At 58.7% G+C, this 20,457-nt stretch overlaps 2 protein-coding genes and 1 long non-coding RNA gene across 30 annotated transcripts in view; 1 reads left to right on the forward strand and 2 right to left on the reverse strand.

The window, feature by feature from the left end:
- The window catches only part of KLC1 (kinesin light chain 1), a 74,214-nt gene extending 66,184 nt beyond the window's left edge, over window positions 1–8,030 (forward strand). For 12 of the 22 annotated variants that reach the window (XM_005562302.4, XM_005562307.4, XM_065547528.1 and 9 more), the window contains 2 exons: window positions 7,137–7,209; window positions 7,681–8,030. In XM_005562302.4, coding sequence (XP_005562359.1) covers window positions 7,137–7,208 — 72 coding nt within the window. In that variant the 3' untranslated portion in view covers window position 7,209; window positions 7,681–8,030. Of the gene's footprint in view, window positions 1–394; window positions 3,723–7,136; window positions 7,210–7,680 lie in introns of those variants that run through there. The other 10 variants (XM_073998353.1, XM_073998358.1, XM_073998363.1 and 7 more) reach the window with 1 other exon arrangement.
- Window positions 3,682–17,214, reverse strand: XRCC3 (X-ray repair cross complementing 3). 7 transcript variants are annotated; one of them, XR_012416174.1, is made up of 10 exons: window positions 17,125–17,214; window positions 14,629–14,766; window positions 13,108–13,320; window positions 12,709–12,801; window positions 12,302–12,406; window positions 12,024–12,174; window positions 10,384–10,538; window positions 5,858–6,070; window positions 5,627–5,673; window positions 4,183–5,507 (listed from the first exon to the last, which is right to left on the reverse strand). XR_012416174.1 is itself a non-coding variant. In XM_073998368.1 (7 exons), the coding sequence occupies exons 1-7, from the start codon at window positions 17,177–17,179 to the stop codon at window positions 4,060–4,062; spliced, it is 825 nt and encodes a 274-aa protein (XP_073854469.1). In that variant the 5' UTR covers window positions 17,180–17,214; the 3' UTR covers window positions 3,682–4,059. The 7 variants fall into 7 exon arrangements, 4 of the variants coding, with proteins under 4 accessions (XP_073854469.1, XP_005562354.1, XP_073854471.1 ...); XM_073998368.1 differs by lacking the exons at window positions 4,183–5,507; window positions 12,024–12,174; window positions 12,302–12,406; window positions 12,709–12,801 and adding an exon at window positions 3,682–4,063; XM_005562297.5 differs by lacking the exons at window positions 12,024–12,174; window positions 12,302–12,406; window positions 12,709–12,801.
- A 1,424-nt stretch (window positions 17,215–18,638) lies between these two features.
- Window positions 18,639–20,169, reverse strand: LOC141407339 (uncharacterized). Its single transcript, XR_012416181.1, has 2 exons — window positions 20,049–20,169; window positions 18,639–18,918 (listed from the first exon to the last, which is right to left on the reverse strand). It is a non-coding gene; the product is annotated as an uncharacterized lncRNA (long non-coding RNA).
- Window positions 20,170–20,457: the final 288 nt, after the last annotated feature.

The raw sequence follows: 20,457 nt of genomic DNA on the forward strand, positions 1-20,457 counted from the left end.
TCCCAGTTGTCCAGATCCACTAATCCTCACAGACAGGTCAGCGGCCCCTCCTGTCCCCCATCACTCTTGGGAGGCAGCCACCTCAGGAAAGCTTTTCCCCAGCCCCCTTCTCGGTGGCTGCTGAAGAGGCTTGTAGGGTGCTGGACATACTGCTTGAAGCACCCCTAATGACGAGAGGAAAGAAAGTCTCTTCATTTTACAGGGTTCTGTAGCTGACCCAGTGTTTTGCCCTCTGGTTTCTTGGAGTTTCCACATGCACATTGACCCCTGGGCCTCTCGAGTGCCAACCTAGATTTAGCTGTGCAGCTGGTACTGTTAGGCCTGAGGCCGTTTGAAGCTGGCATCATTTGAAGTCCTGGTTAAGTGTAATTTTTCTATTTGTTTTTTCATGCAGGAACGAAATAATTGTCTGGCCGACTCGCGAGCTCTGAGTGCCAGCCACACTGACCTGGCCCACTGAGGGCCGGCAGGGCTAGGTAACCTGCCTTGGGAGTGTGAGACTGCCCTGCCCTGCCACGCCCCTCACCGCCCTGCCCGGAGGCGCCAGCCGCACTCCTTGGCTTCCTTTCTAGATAGTGACGTCCACCAACCTTGGAGGTGCCTTTTCAAAACACCCGGGCGACCCTGCCCCAGCATTCTGTCACCCGGCCTGCAGTCTCAGTGCCAGGAGCTGCCTCGACCGCGACCCGGCCAGGCTGGCGCACGGAGGCGAGGCGAGGCCGAGGTGGCTTCAGCACGCGGGGGGGCGGCTCCTGCTCACGGATGCTGTTGCACTTCCTGCCTGCCAGCTTTTTGCCATGACACCAAACTCTCCTAAATTATAATGTTGTAATAAGGCTGTAAACTAAGAACCTGGAAACATGAAGTACCCTTTCAGAACGGTAGGCATTTAGTGATCTGCGGCAGTAAAGCCTGAAGCGTGGCGGACCTCCTGGTCAGTGGGAGTGACTCCCCTCCCGGCAGGAGCGTCTTCTGGGTCTCTGTTTCCAAGGTCCCCGGGCGTGGTCCTGGGCGCCTGTGGGGCCTGGGCCCCATGCCCACCCCTTTTGAGCAGTGTTCTCTCCTGGAGGCCCCGCACACGAAGCCCATAGAGACGTGCGTTTCACTTTTTAAAAGCTTAAGCTTTATAGAATGAGGGAGCACAGTGGACTCTGACAGGAACCTTTTCAAATCAGTGCTGAGGCTGTATTTCTTAGCTGTCCACAGACTAGCCCATAGGTAAAGAGCCTACAAAACAGATGCCGAGGTAAGCAGTGATTCCAAAGACTGGCGCTCAGAAGCGCCACCTCCATGCCAGCCAGCCAGGCTACGGAACAGAGGGGCGGTCTGAAATGCTGGCCATCCCGTGAAAGGTCAGCTTGCCGCTGTCATGTAACAGGGCAGGTGATGGCACAGCAGAGGCTCACACTTGTCGCCTTCAGTCCCTGGAAGCTCCCCGTGGGGCACGGGGCCGAAGGCTGGGGACAGAGCATCCTGGGGTTTTGATATAAGGCTAGGCTTTAAAATACCTTTAAAAGTTTCATTTCATTTCATCCCGTCTCATGTCGCAGGACTGCTGTGTTTGTGAAAACGTATTTGTTTCCGTAAGACAAGCTCCATGTAGTCGTCAGCGAGCGCCTGGCACAGGCGCTGCCCTATGGAGCCAGTGTTGTCCCCAGCGGCTCACCTGTGGCCGTGGCTCCTTTTCTGAGGCTCCTGACTCCATTTTTGCAGATTCTGATGGGTCAGCAGCTTACTTTCTAAATGCTACATAGAGGTGTTAAAGGAAATTTGATAGGTTCTGTAATAGTGGATAGGATTAAAAGAAAAAATGTTACATATATATGGCTGGGTGCAGTGGTTCATGCCTGTAATCCTATAATCTTAGCACTTGGGGAGGTTGAGGCGGGAGGATCACTTGAGCCCAGGAGGTCAAGAACAGCTTGGGCAACACAGCGAGTCCCTGTGTCTACCAAAAAAAACCCCCATAAATATATAAAATTTGATGGGTTGTGAGAAGCCACCCCCTCAAAAAAGGGGGGTGTAGAGCAGCTTCCTTTGACAGGTGCCGTGGCTGCCCCCGTAGTGGGCTATGTCTGTGCACAGGCGACGGGCAGGAGGGCTCTGGAGCTTCCCTTGTGGTGGGGGGTGCCTTCTCCCTGTGAGGATGCTGAGCAGAGTTTGGAACCCAGACAGTTTGCCTTAGTGACAGTTCTCTGGAAAGGAGAAAGGGCATTTAGAAGAAATAAACACAAGGCTGAATATGGAGTTGAATTTTAACCTCTTCAGACTGATGGGTGCAGACGAGGTTGTGTGGGGCCTCTGTGGAGCCTGCTCTGGCGTCCAGCCATGGGATCTTAGGGCCGACGTGGCCTCTGCAGCACTGTGGCTGTGGGAGCACTGTGTGTTGGGATAAGAGAAGCCAGAAGGCCTCCTTGAAGCCAGCTCGTAAAGGAAGGTTCATGTTTCAGAGAGGGAAGTGGCAAGGGAATCTGAGTCCCTGATGTTTGAACCCCCCCCCACCCAATAGAAGTGCAGTGATTTAAGCCATTTCCCATCTGGCGGTCTGAATTTTTCCCTTCAGAGCAGAGAAATGGTAGGCCCAGCCATCCCTCCTCCTGTGTTCTCTTTCTGGTGAGGGGACCCCCAACGTGAGAGTCAGCACCTGTTTCTTCAGAGTTGCTGTCAAAATACTCACTGCGCCCCCCCACCCCCCCCCACGGCAGCCGTGTGTGCAGCGCCCAGTCCCAGCCACCATGGCATGGGAGCGTCTGGATCTGCGGGCGGACAGCCTGTCTCTGGGTAGTTGGTGCAGCTGTGGCAGAAACCAGGCCCTGGGGAGGTCCTGTGACATGACTGCTGCCCTGGAGCAGCAGCAGTGTGCGGCTCAGGGGTCCTCGGAGGCTGGTGGTGCCCGCGGGTGGCACAGGGGCCCTCTCATGGGCAGCACTTGGTCTTGTGTTTACAGTACTGGAGGAATTCACATCGTTATTTTCTGGATTAAGCTGCTAGAAATATCACGTAATTAGAAATTCAGTGTTTATAGTAAGATGTATTAAACATTGCTAAAAATGTATGGCTACAATCTATAACAGGTTTTCCATTGTCATAACTGTATGGAATTTTCTTGGAGGATGTCATTAGCTTCTGTTTGCACTGACTTGTGAGCTGTGTGTACACTTGTCAGATTTCTGAATACTGTAGAGCACTCACCAGCTCTGACCATGTCTTGCTAGGGCCGGCCGGCTGCATGTGCAGCGGGGCCAGCTGTCTTAGGGCTGATACCTAGACGTGTATTCTGTTTACAATTAGTTCCCCAATGTTGTGGGGAAGAACTTAAGTGGTTTTAAAGTGTTTTATGATATGGTGAGGCAGTGAGGGTCAGGGCAGGTGGTCCCTGAGGAAGGGTCTTCGGGACAAGAGGGACTGTGCTCCCCAGGGTGTGGTGCCTCCCTAAGGGGATGGTCAGTGCTCCTGGGTCAGTGCTGGCCAAGCCAGCCCTTCTGCAGACTGCTGTGGTGGGAGTTCCCTGGGACAGGAAGCCCCTCGGCCCCTTCCCTCCAAGGCAGGAACTGAACCAGCATGGGCGGGCCGGCCGAGCTTCCAGGCGTGTTTTCTGTTAAATGTACCTCTGTCTTTAAGCTGTCTCATTTTCTAATCGCCGGCATGTCTTGCCTAGAAAAGCATTTGGAATTGCTTATGTTCAATTACAGAAATAAAATGTTTTATTTGCTGTTGTAGAATCCCTGCACTTTTGCAGAAAGGCTGTTTTGTAAAAATCCAACCCCAAAATAATTTTTTCCTATGTTCATGCCAGTGGTTCTTAACTTTAGGGTCAGAGAACCTTGATAACGTGAAGGTTTTCAACGGATTGTCCCACCCTAGAAAATGGCAAACAGAAAAATTCTGCACAGTATGGGCCTACCCCTTACCTTCCCCCCAACCAGTGCCAGCCCCCCCCCCCCCCCACTGTAGGAGCACCCACAGGCTCACCCTGGGCACATGGGGTGGGGGTGACAATTTCTGCCTCTGGGTTGTGGGAGGAGTCAATCCACTTAGCAGTTCTGGGCCTCAATTCCCCTACCTGCAAGTGGAGATGTAGTAACAGTACCTATCCCCAGGAGTTGTGAGGAGAACGTACTTCAATGTGCATAAATTACTTAGAGCAGTAAGAAGCAGACAGCAAGAAGCAGGTCCTGGAACTGCATCCATTTAACATTTATTTGTCAAAGGCATGGTCGGTGCCAGGCAGCACGTGGAGGCACTGGGTGGGTGGGAATCAAGGGGGTCACCACTCTGCCCATGGGGAGGCCACGCCACTGACCGCTGGGTGGATATTTCAGCATCTGCAGCCAGCTGTGTTCCCGAGAGGCTCTGCTTTCTGGCCAGATGTAAGGCCTGGCCACAGTGTGGGACTAGGTCTGCAGGTGGCCCTGCCCGGAGTCCTGCCATCTCCCCACCAGAGTGCCGCCCAGCCACGCCAGGGCTGAGCTGGACGCCCAGACCCCTGGGGCCAGGATACACTGGGACCCTCCTTTCTCTCAACCTTGGATCCTCTTTCACCAGAACTGTGTTCCCAGGTGACTGACGAGCCTGTCACATGCCAGCCCCACGCGCCCGCTCTCCTGTCTGGCTGTGGTACTGGCACAGGCCACACTACTAGAGTCAAGGCAGCCCCCCCCAACCCCAGGCTCTCCTGGACCCAGAAGCTGGAGGTCGGTGGGATATGCTTTCTCCACCTTGTACCACACTGAAGTTTTGTGGGGCACGGTGTGTGCCGGGGTGGGGCCCCCGGGATCCAAGGACCCAGAGGTGGGTGAGGAGGAGCTGCCTGCCTGCAGCCCCGCTGTGGCCTGAGGGGTTGGGGGAGTCAAGACAGCCCTGCGTGTAGGAGGGGACTTCGCGGGCAGGGCCCCAAGGCTGAGGGGGCCTGAGGCCTAAGACGCGACCCCGGGTGGGCTTCCATGTGGACAGAAGAAGCAGGGGACTCCTAGGGAGTCACTGTAGGGACACCCCCAGGCCCCAGCCCTGAGAATCACCTGTCCCCAAGGACCAGCTCAGCAGTGGGGACCAGGTGCCCAGCAAGCCGGGCCTGTCCCCAGACCCAGGGAGAGGTGGAACAGCTCCCCCAGCTCAGGTGGGGGACTGTGGCCACCACCTTTGGCTGAGAAAGTGGAACCACTGCCCTGGAAGATCTGTCTGAACCAGGCTCCCAGCTGTGCCACGGCCGAGGCAGACAGCGTTTTAAAGGCGCAAGCCCCATGTGTCAGGGCTTCTCAGGCAAGGCTGTTCTGCAGCTGCCACCGTGTCAATGGGACTGCGTCCCAGGTGTCCCTCGCACCCCTTCTGCACTGATCGTGTAAGAACAGGAGGAGGGGGGCAGGTGGGGGGCAAAGAGCACCCGCAGGGTCCGGGCTGGGCAGCCGAGGGCAGCCTCTTCCTCGCGGAGCCGCTCAGCCAGCAGTCTCACCAGGAGCTGGTTAGCCCAGGTTATGCCAAGGGCTGGGGAAACACGCTCGTCCCAGAACCTGAGAATCAGGAAGCAGGCGAGCTGGTGCTCAGAAGGCTTGGTGGCCCCCGCCCACTTCGGCCCAGCTGTGCCCCTGGCACCTGCACAGAGGTGCACGCACCACACGGCTGCACTCACCCCAGCGGCCCGTGTGCTGCGCCCTGCTCCTCCATGGCCTCTGTCACCTGGAAGAGCACAGTCCAGGTCAGCTGCAACGGCCGCGGGTCTTCCCGATGGGCAGGCACAGGCTGCTACCCGCAGGGGCCGGGGGCCACCGCACTGCCACCCGCCCCACCTCCAGACCGGCTCTGCTCTCGCACCCTGGCTAAAAGTACGAGCTCACGGGTGCACCCCTGCCTTGGTGCCCACCTGGTTGATGCACAGCACAGGGCTCTGGAAGGCACTGCTCAGCTCACGCAGCGCGGCCCCCAGGGACTGCAGACGCCTGGCCCTGGGGGCGGAGGCCTGGCTGTCAAATTCACAGCGGAATGGGGCCGCCACCGAGTCGATGACCACCAGGCGAGCCATGCCCCGAGACAGCAGAACGGGGACCTTCTTATTCACACATTCCAGCAAGGCGTCCTGTGGGGACAGGGCCATGGTGTATGCTGGCCAGCAGGCCCCCGCCCCCGGTGACCAGACCCCATTTGGAGTGTCACTCAACCGTCTGACTCAAAACCTTCCTCCCCACCTGGGACTGACAGTGCTGGCTCTGCAGTCCCCAAACTCTGAGCCCAATTCTGTATTCTTCCCAAAAAGTCTCCAACTATAGAAGCTTCAGGCTCACACAACTGGTTCCCTGGACTCCATGTCCTTCCTCTGGCCCTCCCAGGCAGTCACCCCTTGGCCATGCCAACACCATCCTCTGCAGAGGCGTCCTTTGCCCAGGCTCCTGAGTCCTTGTGGGAGTCTGCTCTCCCTTCTGCCATGGTTTCACCCTCTCCCCCTCACAGGTCAGCAGCAACCAGCCCTCTTCTTCAGTGGCCCCATGCCAGGTGCTCAGACCACCCAGACCTGGCCACAGTGCCACCAAATCTAGCCCGTGGTGGCCATGGCCACCTGGGCCACACCCTCTTTGGACGCTCAGCAAGGCAGGGGCCTAATGCCCTTCAGGCGTTACTCAGGCGAGTCAGGCCTGGCCTGCCTCTGCCAAGGCGTGGGGCACGCTGGGAGACCATCTGGGGGTCAGGATGGGGCTGTAGGTGGAGACACCCTTAAGGCCAGTGCCTCCCGTGCACCCAGGCCTTAGCCCTGTGCTCTGAGCTGGCCTGGCCAAGGGGTGGAAACGGCCCTGTGCCCACCGGCTCCCAGGAGAGCTTCCAGGGGAGGGCCCCCCAGGGAAGGCAGGTGTCCTCGGCTTCCCTCTGGGTGCCGCTGTGGCCTGTGGGTGCCACGGCCATTGGCATGGCTGGCCTGGTCTCTGACCGCAGAGGTTGGTGAGCTGTGGTGATGGGGGAGGGTGGCACAACTGCTCCTGGCACCAAGCAGGGTAGTTCAGGTCCCATGGGCCTTGCCAGCAGCTCTGGCCAGAGCTGCCCCTAGGCTACCCCTCAAATCCAAGGTCTGCAGCCTCACACTGGTGTCACGCCTGGACCTCTGAAGACGCCCTGCACGCCCTGAGTGAAACTCGTCTGTGCTTCGTCTCCAGGGCGTCTCTGGCCGAGCCTCTTTTTGTGGAAAACGACAGCAGCAGCAGTGGCTTGGAAGACGCCACCGCTAACGTGAGTTCCACGGCCTGCAGCCCCAGGAAGCAGGCAGCTGGGCCAGGGAGGGACTTCGCATGTGCAGGGACTGGGGGGACTGGGGATGGGCAAGTGGTGACTGCTGCTAGCTGCCCGGCTGGGCCTCCAAGAGGGGCTTGGCTCAGAGAGCCCCACCCTCATGCAAGCCCAAGGCCCACAGAGTAGTCGGGTGGGAACAGCACCAGGCTCTGCTTATGCAAGAGAAGGCTGTGTCCACACCCCTGGCCTTCCCCGTGCCAGATGCAGGCCTTTGGTGCTCCAGAGAGCAGAGACCAAAGATGCACTGGTCCCCCATGACCCCTCGGCCCCAGGGAGGCCCACAACCAGCAACACCCTCTTCTCCAGGCAGACTTGGGGTGGGGGCTCCCCAGAGAGCTGTTTTTAGAACAGAACTTAGTAACACCATCAGGCTTTGGTGGCCCAGCCCTGACCTTCTGTCTTCTCTTGCAGTGACCCCGACCTGGCCCCGCTCCAGGATGGGACTGCCGAGTGTGGCCCGGAGCTGGCCCGGGACAGCCAGGGCAGCAGGGAGGGCCCCTGGCTGGGAGCCACAGCGCTCACTCATTTCTCCTGCGTCTGTGTGCGTGGGGCACGATACTAATGACCACATGGCTGGCGTGACCTTGGGACTGGGGCTGAGGCTGGGCCTAAGCTGGTGCCCTGGTGCAGCGTGGCCTCTCCCAGGAGGCCTGGGGCATGAGCTGGGCCCACGGCTCCCTTCCCATGTGTAACTTCCTCATGTTGTGTGCGATAATGTATTTTATTGTACATTTTTTAAAATTAAACGTTTATATGCCTTATGCTTTACTTCAAAGTTTTTTCTATAAGAACTCAGAAATGGGGGAAGGCCAGACGAGCGCGGTGGCTCACGCCTGTAATCCCAGCACTTTGGGAGGCTGAGGTGGGCGGATCACGAGGTCAGGAGATCGAGACCATCCTGGCCAACACGGTGAAACCCCATCTCTACTAAAGATACAAAAAATGAGCCGGGCGTGGTGGCGGGCGCCTGTAGTCCCAGCTGCTTGGGAGGCTGAGGCAGGAGAATGGCGTGAACCCGGGAGGCAGAGCTTGAAGTGAGCCAAGGTCGCGCCACTGCACTCCAGCCTGGGCGACACAGCGAGACTCCATCTCAAATAAATAATAATAAAAAGAAGTGGGAGAAGGCCCACCGGCTCTGCCAGACCACAGCCACGCCTAGGGTGGGCTGGACATGGCAGCCGCTCCCCCTGCACAGGGCGGAATTTCCTTATTTGCCTTTGGTCAGGGGTTTACTCCCAAACTTCCCATCTTTTCTTCTGCATCTTTTCTTTTTTTTTTTTTTTTTTTTTTTTTTTTGAGATGGAGTCTCACGCTGTTGCCCAGGCTGGAGTGCAGTGGCACGATCTCGGCTCACTGCAAGCTCCGCCTCCCGGGTTCCCGCCATTCTCCTGCCTCAGCCTCCTGAGTAGCTGGGACTACAGGCGCCCGCCACCGCGCCCGGCTAATTTTTTGTATTTTTAGTAGAGACGGGGTTTCACTGTGGTCTCGATCTCCTGACCTTGTGATCCGCCCGCCTCGGCCTCCCAAAGTGCTGGGATTACAGGCTTGAGCCACCGCGCCCGGCCTTTTCTTTTTTTTTTTTTTTGAGACAGAGTCTTGCTCTGTCGCCCAGGCTGGGGTGCAGTGGCCGGATCTCAGCTCACTGCAAGCCCCGCCTCCCGGGTTTAGACCATTCTCCTGCCTCAGCCTCCCGAGTAGCTGGGACTACAGGCGCCCGCCACCTCGCCCGGCTAGTTTTTTGTATTTTTTAGTAGAGACGGGGTTTCACCGTGTTAGCCAGGATGGTCTCGATCTCCTGACCTCGTGATCCGCCCGTCTCGGCCTCCCAAAGTGCTGGGATTACAGGCTTGAGTCACCGCGCCCGGCCTTCTGCATCTTTTCTACTTCATCACTTCTCCCTCCTGGGATGATCTCTGTAAACTAAGTGCTGACAGCTCACAGCACTGCTACCCCAGCTGCAGGGATGCGTCCCAGCCTCTTACGCCTGCTTCCTGGCTGCAGGACGGACTCCACTGGCCCGCAGTGAGTGGCCCCTGCTCTCTGGAAGGCCCTGCCATGGGTCCCTCCTCCAAGCCCAGCCAGTGTCTGCAGGGAAGCCAGCAGCCAGGCAGTGGTCAAGGATCTAAGGTCGCCTGTGTGAGCTGGAGGCCCGGCAGGCCTTGGCCAGGTGGAGCCCCTGTGCCTCCAGTGAGGGCCGTCTTCCCCTCAGAGGCAAGGGTGAAACCAACACAGCTCTCTCACCAGGGCGGCAGCCTGGAGAGCAGGTCCCACCCTTCTCAGGGCGGTGGTCTCCTAGGGCAGCTGGTCAGGGCTCCACAGCCCAGAGGAGGCCCTTGCCACCCGCCTGGGACTTCTCTTCCCCACTCCGTCTTCATGGGCAGGGTTGACAGATGGTGTACAGGCACCCAATTACATCTGAGTTTCAGATCATGAAGAAAGGTGATCTGAATATGGGCATCCTCATTCTAGAACACGCTTCAAAGCTGCCTAAGATTCAGACGTAACTGGATGTCGCAGCCTGCCGCCTTGCCTGCCTGGCCCACAGCCACTCCTGGCCAGGATTTTGTTTGGCCAAACTGCCGTCAGGCTCCTGAGCCTCCTCCTAGGCCCATCTGTGCACGTCCTCGTGAAACCCAGTTTTGGCAATCCCTACTGAGATGGTAGCAGGACCCCTGCCCTCCACATCCAGTCGCCCTCAGTAGCTGACTGGTCCATCCTCCACCGTCCCCAGGGGCAGTCTGATCCCCATGGCCCACCTTCAGCAAGGGTCCTGGCAAGACGCTTCAGCCAGAGCCCCCTCCCCTGCCAGTTCCTCTCAGTCACTCTCCATCCTCTGACCCCACCTGCTCCTCGGGCGTAAACCCCCATGACCCATGCTGAGTTCAGAGCTGAACCCCATCTCTCCCTGCCCCGCTGTGAGACCTCACTGCCGTGGTGGTTACCTGCCCCGCTGTGAGACCTCACTGCCGTGGTGGTTACCTGCCCCGCTGTGAGACCTCACTGCCGTGGTGGTTACCTGCCCCGCTGTGAGACCTCACTGCCGTGGTGGTTACCTGCCCCAGTGGTCCTGAACAGCTTGCCTTAGGGGTGTCACGCGGCTTCTCCCACACTCACCACATCGGCCACATGCTCGATGAAGATCTGGCTGCCAAATCGGAGCTTCTGAAGCAGCTCTCCAGGAACGTCGGTGCGCAGCCGCGGCTGCTGGGCCATGAGCTGCTGCAGGCGCTTGTGTGGGAAGGCGTCTTCCGTGCAGATGTAGACGGCTCCTGGGAAGTGAGAGTGCCTGATGTGCCCAGGGGACTCCAGACGGGCCTGTGACTGCCACACAAATCAAGCGCAGACGTCTCCCACCATTTCTAACTCTGCCCCTTGCAGGTTCTTTGTCCCTGGCCCGGGGAGGGAAGAGGCTGGTGTTGGTTCTCACCCTCCCACTGGCAGCCACCTCAGGACCAGGTGACCCCTCAGGAGGAATACGGGCTGGGCCTCCACTTCCGACACCCAGGCAAGGACTTCCCCTGTCCTGGGCCCTGGGCTGGAATGGCCACAGATGGGAGGCCTCTCCTGCCCCACCCCGCCCCTCCTTCCCCCCGTGCCCCTCCGTCCCCCCTCTGCAGGGCAGGAAGCAAGTGGCAGCATCAGGGCAACGCCTTCTGGAAATGGCCCCGAGCCCCGACACATGGCCACACTCAAGGCCCCCACTGAGCAAGTGTTTCCTCTCCCACTTTCAAAACTTCTGCAATTCAAACAGCCGGCTTGAAAAGACACGTGTTGGCGAGGATGTGGAGAAGGCGGACCCGACCCCTGTGCGCTGCTGCTAGGAATGCAAAGTGGTGCAGCTCGGAAGACAACCGGCACTTCCTCAAAAAGTTACACAGGGAAAACAACCGGCACTTCCTTCAAGAGTTACACACAAACCACATGGCCCAGCGGCCACACTCCCAGGTAGACACCCAGGAACCCCCGCCCCATTCTGTGTCAGAACTAAGCTTCTGAGAGGCATCTGGCCCACTTGGGGCCAGGGAGGTACAAATACTGCCTTGGGAGGCCACGTCTCTTGTGGCTGGTTCCCTTCCCCACCAGTGTCCCTAGCCGTGGCTGTGCCCCTAGTCAGGAGGCCACAGGAAAGTCGGGGCCCCGGGGTTCCTCCATCCTGTTGGCTGGAGAGAGGCTGGGCTGGAAGGCTCGGAAGCAGGTGGAGCCGGCCAGGCAGCCTGTTTTTGTTGGGGTCATGTATTGGGGGCTGCACAGCCATGGGGACATTGTGAAGCTGGCAGGAGGGTCGCTGTGGGCAGCCCAGCAGTGGGCAGGGCCCCAGCAGGCCTGGAGAGCCTCATGCAGCTTAAGCACAGGACTCAGAATCACTCCACAGCCTGTCTGCCACTTTCTTTTCAAAATTAGGGTCTTCAGATTGGATCTAGGAAAAGAAGTCATTTCCCCAGAAAAGCACATCTGAGCCCTGACCTTGCACATGGTCACGGCGGGGCCTCCTCCCTGCCCCCGGCCTGCAAGGCTGGACTGTGCTCTCTTCCCGCAGCAGTCCCTGGGCTGGGCACCGCCGGGGGATTCGGGGAGGGTGTCCTAAGGCTTCCGTGTCCCTGGGTAGCGGGGAGTGTGGGCTTCACTGAAAAGGCCAATGGGGTGGAAGCTCAGGGGGAGTCACTGCACAAATCAGATTTGCATGAAGCCTGGCACAGAGGATGCTGGAGAATGAGGGCGTTTCCTGTCCTGTTCTGAGCACGCTCGAGTCCCACCTCCACTTCACAGCAGCTCTTCCATGGGGTAAGCGGGAGACTCCCATTTTCAAGGCCAACTCCTATCCTCCTGGCTTGTGGCTGTCTCCAGGCTCACCCGAGACCAGCTGCAGGGACTCAGGCACCTGACAGGAGGGTGTCCTCCCCTGGACTGCAGGGACAAAAACGCCTGTGGTATGAGCAGACCCCAGCCGGGCTGTCAGAGACCCCTCACCCTCCACCCAGCACGGAGGCTCAGGCAGGCACAGCACAGCCTTGGTCCCAGGGATGACGCTGACCTGAGGGTGGCAGAGGTGAGGTTCCCAGCCACACTGCCGCTGGCAGGTCAGGCCTGTGAGGAGGTGGCTGGCGCAGCCTGTGGGTCCAGGGCCTGGGGTCCCGCCCTGTGTGGGAAGTGAGCCTAGCAGGTGCACTCCAAGGCGCCACCAATGAAAAATGCTGCCACTCTGTGTTCACGTGGAGTTTAAGACAGTGTGGGAATCGCACGTTGACACCAGGGAACTGGGTTAAAAGTGAAGGAGCTACTAAGAAACATCTCTCGTACTCACAGCTCAGTTTAAAACGGCATGAGCTTTTAACACCTGAGAGACCCAAGCAGGCACGCTCTGAATGCTTCAGCAATGCAGGGAACCCTTGTTTCACAGACAGAGCTATACAGGCTCACGGGGACGCGCCAGGAGCATACCTGGCCTGGCGGCGGGGCACCCAGGAGAAAGGCCGTGCTGCCCTCCCTGTGCCGCTGGCTCTGTGGACTCCGGGCTTGGCAGCTGTGTGGAACCTGGGCCGGCATCGCTGTGCTCAGCCAGCGACCCCTGGCCTAGCTCTGCTGAGGGCAGGATGCAGGGCAGGCTGCCTGGTGGTGGGGTTTGTACCCTCCCACCCCTCCTGCTGTCAGCTGAACCCAGCCTCACTTCCCCTCCCTGTTCTGGAAGGAGCGAGGGCAGTCAGGACCAGAAGGAGGAGGGAGACACAACGGTAGGAACGGTGCAAGAGGCGGCCACTCCCCCACCTCAACGGAAAGCTGTCCCAAACACAGCAGGGGCCGCCCACCTGCCCAGACCCCATGGAAGGGATGGCCACTCACCAGCCTCCAGGCCTCCGTGCTGCCGCGGAAACTGCACGGCCAGGCAGAGCTGCAGCGCCAGCTGGGTCTTCCCCACCGAGCTGCGTCCGGCCAGCTCGGTGATGCCATCCAGGGGCAGGCCACCGCGGAGGAGCGAGTCCAGCACCGGGCAGCCGAGGCTCAGGCGCTGGTGCTGGGCCGGGAACCGCTCCTTCTGCTGGTGCAGGTGCAGCGCTGCAGGGCAAGCATGGTGTCAGGCCTGGCTCTCCTGGGCCTGCGGGCAGAGCTGGGGACTGTGGGAGGCACGGCCAGCCTGCCTATGCCAGGCGCAGTGTGGCTGGAGCAATGGTGCCTGTGGTCACCAGGGGTGAGCAAGGTGCTGAGGGCAGGGAGGGGTGACCCGGCCAGAAAGGGCGGGTTCACCTGAGACGCAGAGTCAGGGGGAGCCCCAGGGCCACCATCTCATGCCCCCAGGGATCCCCCTATGGGGCGACTGCGGCACCAGATGCCTTCAGCCAAAGCTTCCAGAGAGCCCCCAGGTGCTCCCTAACAGCCTCCGTGTGCAGAAAAAGGCACAGCTCCGTCCAGCTGGGACGCCCTGGGTACTGAACAGTTCTGAAGCAGCTTTAATGGGCTCCCACACGCGCACACACGTGCACGCCCCATGCTGTCAGTGCTCTGTGACGGACACCATTCTAGAGCAATGCTGGTCACAGCCTCTTGGCTAAAGGGCCTTGGACGAGCCATTCGACACAGGCTTCTCCACGACACCAAAGCCCCTCAGGGGGAGGCTCAAGGTGGGACACGCAGTGCAGGCTGCGCTCTTGGCCTGGGGCCTGGGCCGGGAGGAGCAGCCCGTCCCTCGAGTCCGCACACTGCCTTGGGCATCCCGGTCAGGTGGAGCAGGCCACCCTGTGAGGACTGCCCAGAGCTCTGCCCACGGCACTGTGTGTGAGGCCGTGGCACCTGCCCACCACGGCAGCCCCAAGTTCAGCATGCTCCTCGGGGCCCGGGTCACTGAGCCACCTGCAGGGGAGGGAGGACCCTGCTCATGCCCGGACCCCGCTGCCCACTGGGGCCTGATCAGATGCAAGGGTGGAAACTTTGTCCGTCCAGGCGCATGGGGTTCACTGGGTACCTCCCTCTGCTGCCAAGACCTGGTTTCCCACACGTGGTGGGGGCACCGCGGCCAGGGCCGCATCTCACACCGTTCCCACCCTGCCAGAGCCTGAAGGGCTCTGGGTGCTGACTGCCAACTTCATCCCTGCTTCCTGCACCCCCTCCTCTGGCCCACAGAGCAAGATCCCCAGGAGGCCTCACAGCCCCTCTGTGTCCACCTCACACATCTTCTGACCCAACGCTGTGACCATAGCCCCATGGTTGTAGGACAAGCAAGATGGGAACTCTGGGGCGTAAGCAGCTGCCACATGCCCTGAGGCTGGTCCCTGGGTGCAGTCTGCACAGCCCCATGCCCTGCACCACAGGGATCATGATGCTGGAGCCACATGTCACCCCCGGTGGGAGATGCCAGGACCCACCTACCTGTAAGGATGCTGCTTCCCCGCAGGTGTAAGGAGGCCGTTCTCAGCAAGTGCCAGACCTCGGGGCTGGAGAGGTTGGTCAGTCTCTTCAAGTCCGGTCCAGAAAAGTGTAAAACCTCCTTTACTGATTTCAGTTTGGCTGAAATGACACAGATAAATCACAGGAAACTGTCAGACTGTAATAATGCAGGGTGACACAGCAACAAAAGGTGCTTTATAAGAGCACTGTGAGACCACCATGCTTCCAATTCTGGGGACAAGGTGGGTAGGGACCAGATCCCCTGCTCCCTGGAAACCCTGGACAGAGTGTGGCCGACACACGGGCAAGGGGAAAGGGCTGCTGGGCACTGCGCCCTGAGTCTTGGCACTCAGGCAGACACCAGCCTCATGTGAGGGGCAGAAGCCAGAAGACGGGGTCGGGCAGGTCCCAGGTGCTAAGAAGAAACGACAGGCACCCAGTTCCACGCCAGCTGGAGACGGTGCTCCAGAAAGGGGCAGCAAAAAACCAACACCGAGGTTTCCAGCACCCGCCCGCCAGGCCCGGAGCCGGGCTGAGCCACAGGCAAGGACACGTGCCCTGGGGAGTGGAGCGCTGGGAGGCAAGCAGAGTCCAAGTCCAAACACTGGCTGTGCAGGGCAGTCAGGGCAGGGGGCAGAGCACGTGCGAATCAGAACGGTGGCGGCGTCAGTTACAGAGGTGCGGAGCCCCAGGACCTGCCATGTGGGGAGGAGGGCAAAGTTCATTTTGAACTCAGATAAGTGCATCACTTTCTACTTTCAAATTCGGAGAAAGACAACAAATGCTGCAGACTGATCAGCCCATCAGGGAAGTTCGAGGAAGCGCACACGAGAGGGAGCAGTGGTGGATGAAGGGCCCCGCCCGGCCACGGAGACTTACACCCGCTACATCAGAACCCCCCTCAACATGGGTGCGCCGAACGCTGCGGTGAAAAGACAACCATTGTCAGGCTGGAAAACAGTAACCACTGGTGGGATCTTCAGAAAAGCCACACAGAAAACACAAGGAGATGGAGAGGTGGGGATGAAGAAAGCGCCCCTGGGTTTCACCAGATCCAGCAGAGAGGGCTTCCCGTGGACAGGCTGCTCCAGAGGGCTCTGTGGGCCCTGAGGATTCGCCAGGATCGGGGCTCTGGTGGGGCGGCTCCCCTGATAAGTCTCACGGCCCCAGCCCCTTTCACAGTTTCGAAGTCTGCAGGGACTTCTGGAAACATTGGTTTTTGGATAAGAGACACAGGTGAGAAAGGAACTCCCTGGCTGAGCCCATTCCCCTTCTCTGTCCCTGGTCTGCAAGCGTCGTGTCTGCAGCTGTGGCAGCAGCCGTGATCACAAGGCCACCAACAGGAGGATAAAAACCAACAGCCAAGGATGGAAGGGCAGGACAGTGAGGCCCTGCCCAGTCACCAGGTTGCTGCAGCAGCTCCACGAGCACTCCCGCTTCTCGCCACAGATGGTGTGCTGAGGTTCACGTAGCTGAGGCCCTGGGAGATGGGGGAGGATGGAAGATGGAAGGAGGGTCCCCAGACGACAGCTGGGCTGCAGGCATGGAGAGCAGGGGCAGGGGCTGCACGTGGGGCCTAAGCTTTGAGCATTTGCTAACTCCGTGGAAAAAAGATGCTGTAAGAAAGAAAACGATCCCCCACACCCCACATCGTTGAACCACACCAGGTATGCACCAGTCACAACCCCAACAGCTGATGTCACCCAAACTAGGTTCTAACTATGGGCAGGGAGCTGGGGGAAGAGGGAGTTGGGGTACACAGGTGTAGGCACACTCAGTCCTCACCGCCCCCAATAGGAAGTCCATGGATAATCAATAACACTGACAAATCAAACCTTACAACGTAAACACATTTAGGAGCCCAGATGTAAATATTTTTTAAAAAAACAACTAAAAAACGGCTGGGCGCAGCGGCTCACGCTTGTAATCCCAGCACTTTGGGAGGCTGACGTGGGCGTATCACAAGGTCAGGAGATAGCGACCATCCTGGCTAACACGGTGAAACCCCGTCTCTATTAAAAATACAAAAAATTAGCCGGGCATGGTGGTGGGCACCTGTAGTCCCAGCTACTCGGGAGGCTGAGGCAGGAGAATGGCGTGAACCCGGGAGGTGGAGCTTGCAGTGAGCCAAGATCACGCCACCGCACTCCAGCCTGGTGACAGAGCAAGACTCCGTCTCAAAAACAAAACAAAACAAAACAAAAAACAAAACACTAAAAGACTTTATGTGGCTCCATTTTACCTTTTAGACAATATGCACGTATTACTCTGATAAAAATAAAAGTAACTGAAAGAAATCCATGCAGTTAAGAACACACACACACACACACCTGAAAACCCCACAGTACATCCTACCCTCGTGTAATAATCAGGGTAGGCAAAGGGAGGAAGGCTTGGCCAGCCAGCATTTTGTTAACCTGCCTTATGTAAAGTGCACAGACCCACCCACACCCCTTATGTAAACAGAAATAAATGTACCTTTCTTAATTGCAGCAATAATTCTGGGATTCAGGTCCAGTAGATCTAAATCCATTCTGTCGGTGGGCTGCCCACCAGGATGAATAACTTCCCAGGAAAGACAGAACGATGGATGCAAATTCTGAAGCACTTGCCTTCAATTCAAAGCCTGTCAAAGGCACGCACCGCGGAAGTGACAGCAGCCACCGTGTCCGTGTCATCCGGGCTCTGTCACTGCGGGTGGAAGATACTTCACTGTACAGGGAAAGCTGTCGAGCTCTATCTGGGGCAACATGTCTGTAATTTACCTCTAAGAATTAGAATGATTTAGCAGCTTAGAACCCATTCCAGACACTGATGCATTTGAAAAATCCCCCAAACCCACCACATTCACTCCCTGTGGGAAGTGCTAGAAATAAGGCCATCCTCCTGCGGCAGGTGAGGGCCCCGCCCGACTCACCGCTCTGGGGCTCAGGGATGACCCATGCGTTCCTGGCTGACTTGACTGAAGCATCTCTTGCACTCTGCAGTTTAATTTCCTTTAAGTGTCTCCCTGGGGATTCTGGAAAGAGTGGGAAGGTGGGTCTGGGATTGGCAGAGTGCTCAGGGAATCCGAACATCGGTGGCCTCCAGCTGTCTCAGCAGCCAACAGCAGAAGACAGCTTCCTTCCAGGACGACCACTGTGGACCCCACCCAGCCTCTCCCAGGAAGGGAGCTGGCAGCCCTTCCACAGCCCGAGCCCGGCCCAGAGAGGGAGAAGCTCAGCTCTTCTCCCCTCCGGCCTCGGCGGGCTGCTCAGGGACTCAGCCCAGGATCACATAAGGCCTTTCCAACAGGCCACTCTACATCCTCTGTCGGCTTCCCAAATGGGGAGACCAAAAGTGTCCAGGGCACCAGGAAACCAGAAGGCAGCAGCCTCGAGGGCCATGTCCTGCAGTGAGGCCCACTGCCCTTGGCAGTAACCCAGCAGAGGAAAGGGCAGGCCACGGACTTGGAGAAGGCTTTCCCTTGGACCACACAGAATGTGGCACTGGCCTGGATGCGATTACGCTGGTCACTCCATGCCCATGCTCAGCCTGCTCAGGGCCAGGCGTGGAAAACAGACTGCAGGAGCCGCAGGCTGAGGCACGCCCCCAGGCACCCCGTGAGGCGGGCAGGGCAGGGAAGCTGGTGCTCCAGGATTCGTTTCCTGCCCGCGCACCAGGCTCCCGGGGCCCCACAGCCTGTGGATTTTCTGAGCAAGGGACAGGGAGGTGCCCAGGCCTGGTTGCCCAGGCAGGCCTGACAGGAACTGGCGAGAAGCCACCCTGGGGGGCAGGGTGCAGGCCAAGGCAGGGCGGTGGGGCGCTGAAACCAGCTCCAAACTGCTGGCTGGCCAGAGTGAGGAAGTGAAGTTCCCCGGCACAGAAGGCAAATCAAAAAGGAATGCCACCTCCAGGGAAGGCACTACACTGCCAAAGGAGATGTGGCCTCGCCTAGCTCTGTGAGTTACTGACCTTGATTGCTGGGCTGCAAAAATACAAATCAACTTGAAGGTTGGGCAGATGCTTTGAGACAAGCTATACCCTGCTGGCCTGGGAGCTGGTCCTTGGTCCCAGCCTCTCAGAGAGCTCTCGCTCTCACACTCTCCACTGCTATTAAGGCACACTGCGAACTCTAACCAGATCTCATTTTCCAGGGGCCTGCTCCATCCCCGGAGCAACGACTTTGGCCATTCTGGCACTCGCCTCCCTGCGGCAAATGCACCCCATCCATGGAGGCCCTGCTTCCCCGCCAGGCGTCTTCACCTCCTCCCCTCTCTTCTCCTCTGAGCACTGTGAACCCAAGAACAAATTCTCTTTGACAATAAACCGTGTGATTCGTGGAATCATACTTTGGTCCTCTCCTTATTTCCTCCACACACAAGGACCCCTGCAGCGCCAATGCCCACAGGAGAGGGCAGAGCCAGCCACACGGACCCCCACCTCACAGGCTTCAACGCGGTGGGTCACTTGAGCCCGCGAGTTCAAGACCAGCCTGAGCAACACAGTAAGACCTATTCTCTACCAAAAAAAAAAAAAAAAAAAAAAAGAGAGAAAGAAAAAGAAAAACAGCCGGGTGCCATGGTGGTGCTTGCGGTCCCAGCTACTTGAGAGCCCGGGAGGTGGAGGCTGCACTGAGCCGTGATGGCGCCACTGCACTCCAGCCCGGGCGACACAGCGAGACTATTTCAAAAAAAAACAATAAAAATTCATGCCTTGTAATGAGGAATTAAAGGCAGGATGAATAAACATTTTCTTTTTTTCTTTTTTTTTTTTTTTTTGGCTTTTTGAGAACGGGTCTCTGTAGACCAGGCTGGAGTGCAGTAATGTGGTCTTGGCTCACTGCAACCTCCGCCTCCCGGGTCCCGGTTCAAGCAATTCTCCTGTCTCAGTCTCCCAAGCAGCTGGGATTACAGGTACGTGCCATCACGGCCAGCTAATTTTTTGTATTTTTAGTAGAGACGGGGTTTCACCATGTTGGCCAGGCTGGTCTTGAACTCCTGACCTCGTGATTCACCCGCCTCAGCCTCCCAAAGTGCTGGGATACAGGCGTGAGCCACCACGCCCGGCCTAAAAATTTTCTTTCCAAATCAAAGCATTAAAATAACTGTTCAGATCTCTCCCACTTCGATGCCAGGCCAGCGCAGTCCCAGGCGGACGAACGAAGGCATCGAAGGCCGGGGGCGCAGCCGCGGGCCCACCTCGGCCTCCCCTGAGCAGACACCTGCCCGCGCACACCGGGGCCCCCGGAGCCCGCCTTCCCTGCTCTGAGCGCACGCGGCCCTGCCCCGGGAAGGCGCCTGAACGCGACCCGAGCTGTGGCGGGGCACCCAGGGTGAGAGCTGCAGCCCCAGGCCATCCTGCTCCCACCGGCTCCGGCAATGGAGACCCGCGGCCGCCCCCGCCCCTCGACCCTGCCACACCCCTCACGTCCGCGGCCGCCCACGACCTCCGACCCCGCCGCCGCCTGGCACCGCAGCCGGGTTCCGCGGGTCTCACCTACCGCTGGCTCTGCAGTCCTCTTCGCGCCGTCCTGCCCCTCTCGGCTTCCTCCAATAGGCGCCGAGCGCCCTGATAGGGCTACACCAATCAGAGGCGAAACGACGCCGACGTGGCTGACGAACCAACCAATCCAAAGTCTCAATCTTTCTGGGAAGGGCGGAGCGCATCCGGGCCAGCCCTCGCCGCCGATTGGTGACTGACCACAGGGGGGCAGGGGCGGTGCCCTTACGCGGATTGGAGAGGGCCGCGATGGGGCGGAGTTCGAGCTCCGATTAGTCCGCGTTCCGTGGCGGGCTTGGCGATTGGACGCCGGTGCTGTCAGCCGCGCGC

Source organism: Macaca fascicularis, chromosome 7, assembly GCF_037993035.2.
Source record: "Macaca fascicularis isolate 582-1 chromosome 7, T2T-MFA8v1.1".
NCBI lineage: Eukaryota > Metazoa > Chordata > Mammalia > Primates > Cercopithecidae > Macaca > Macaca fascicularis.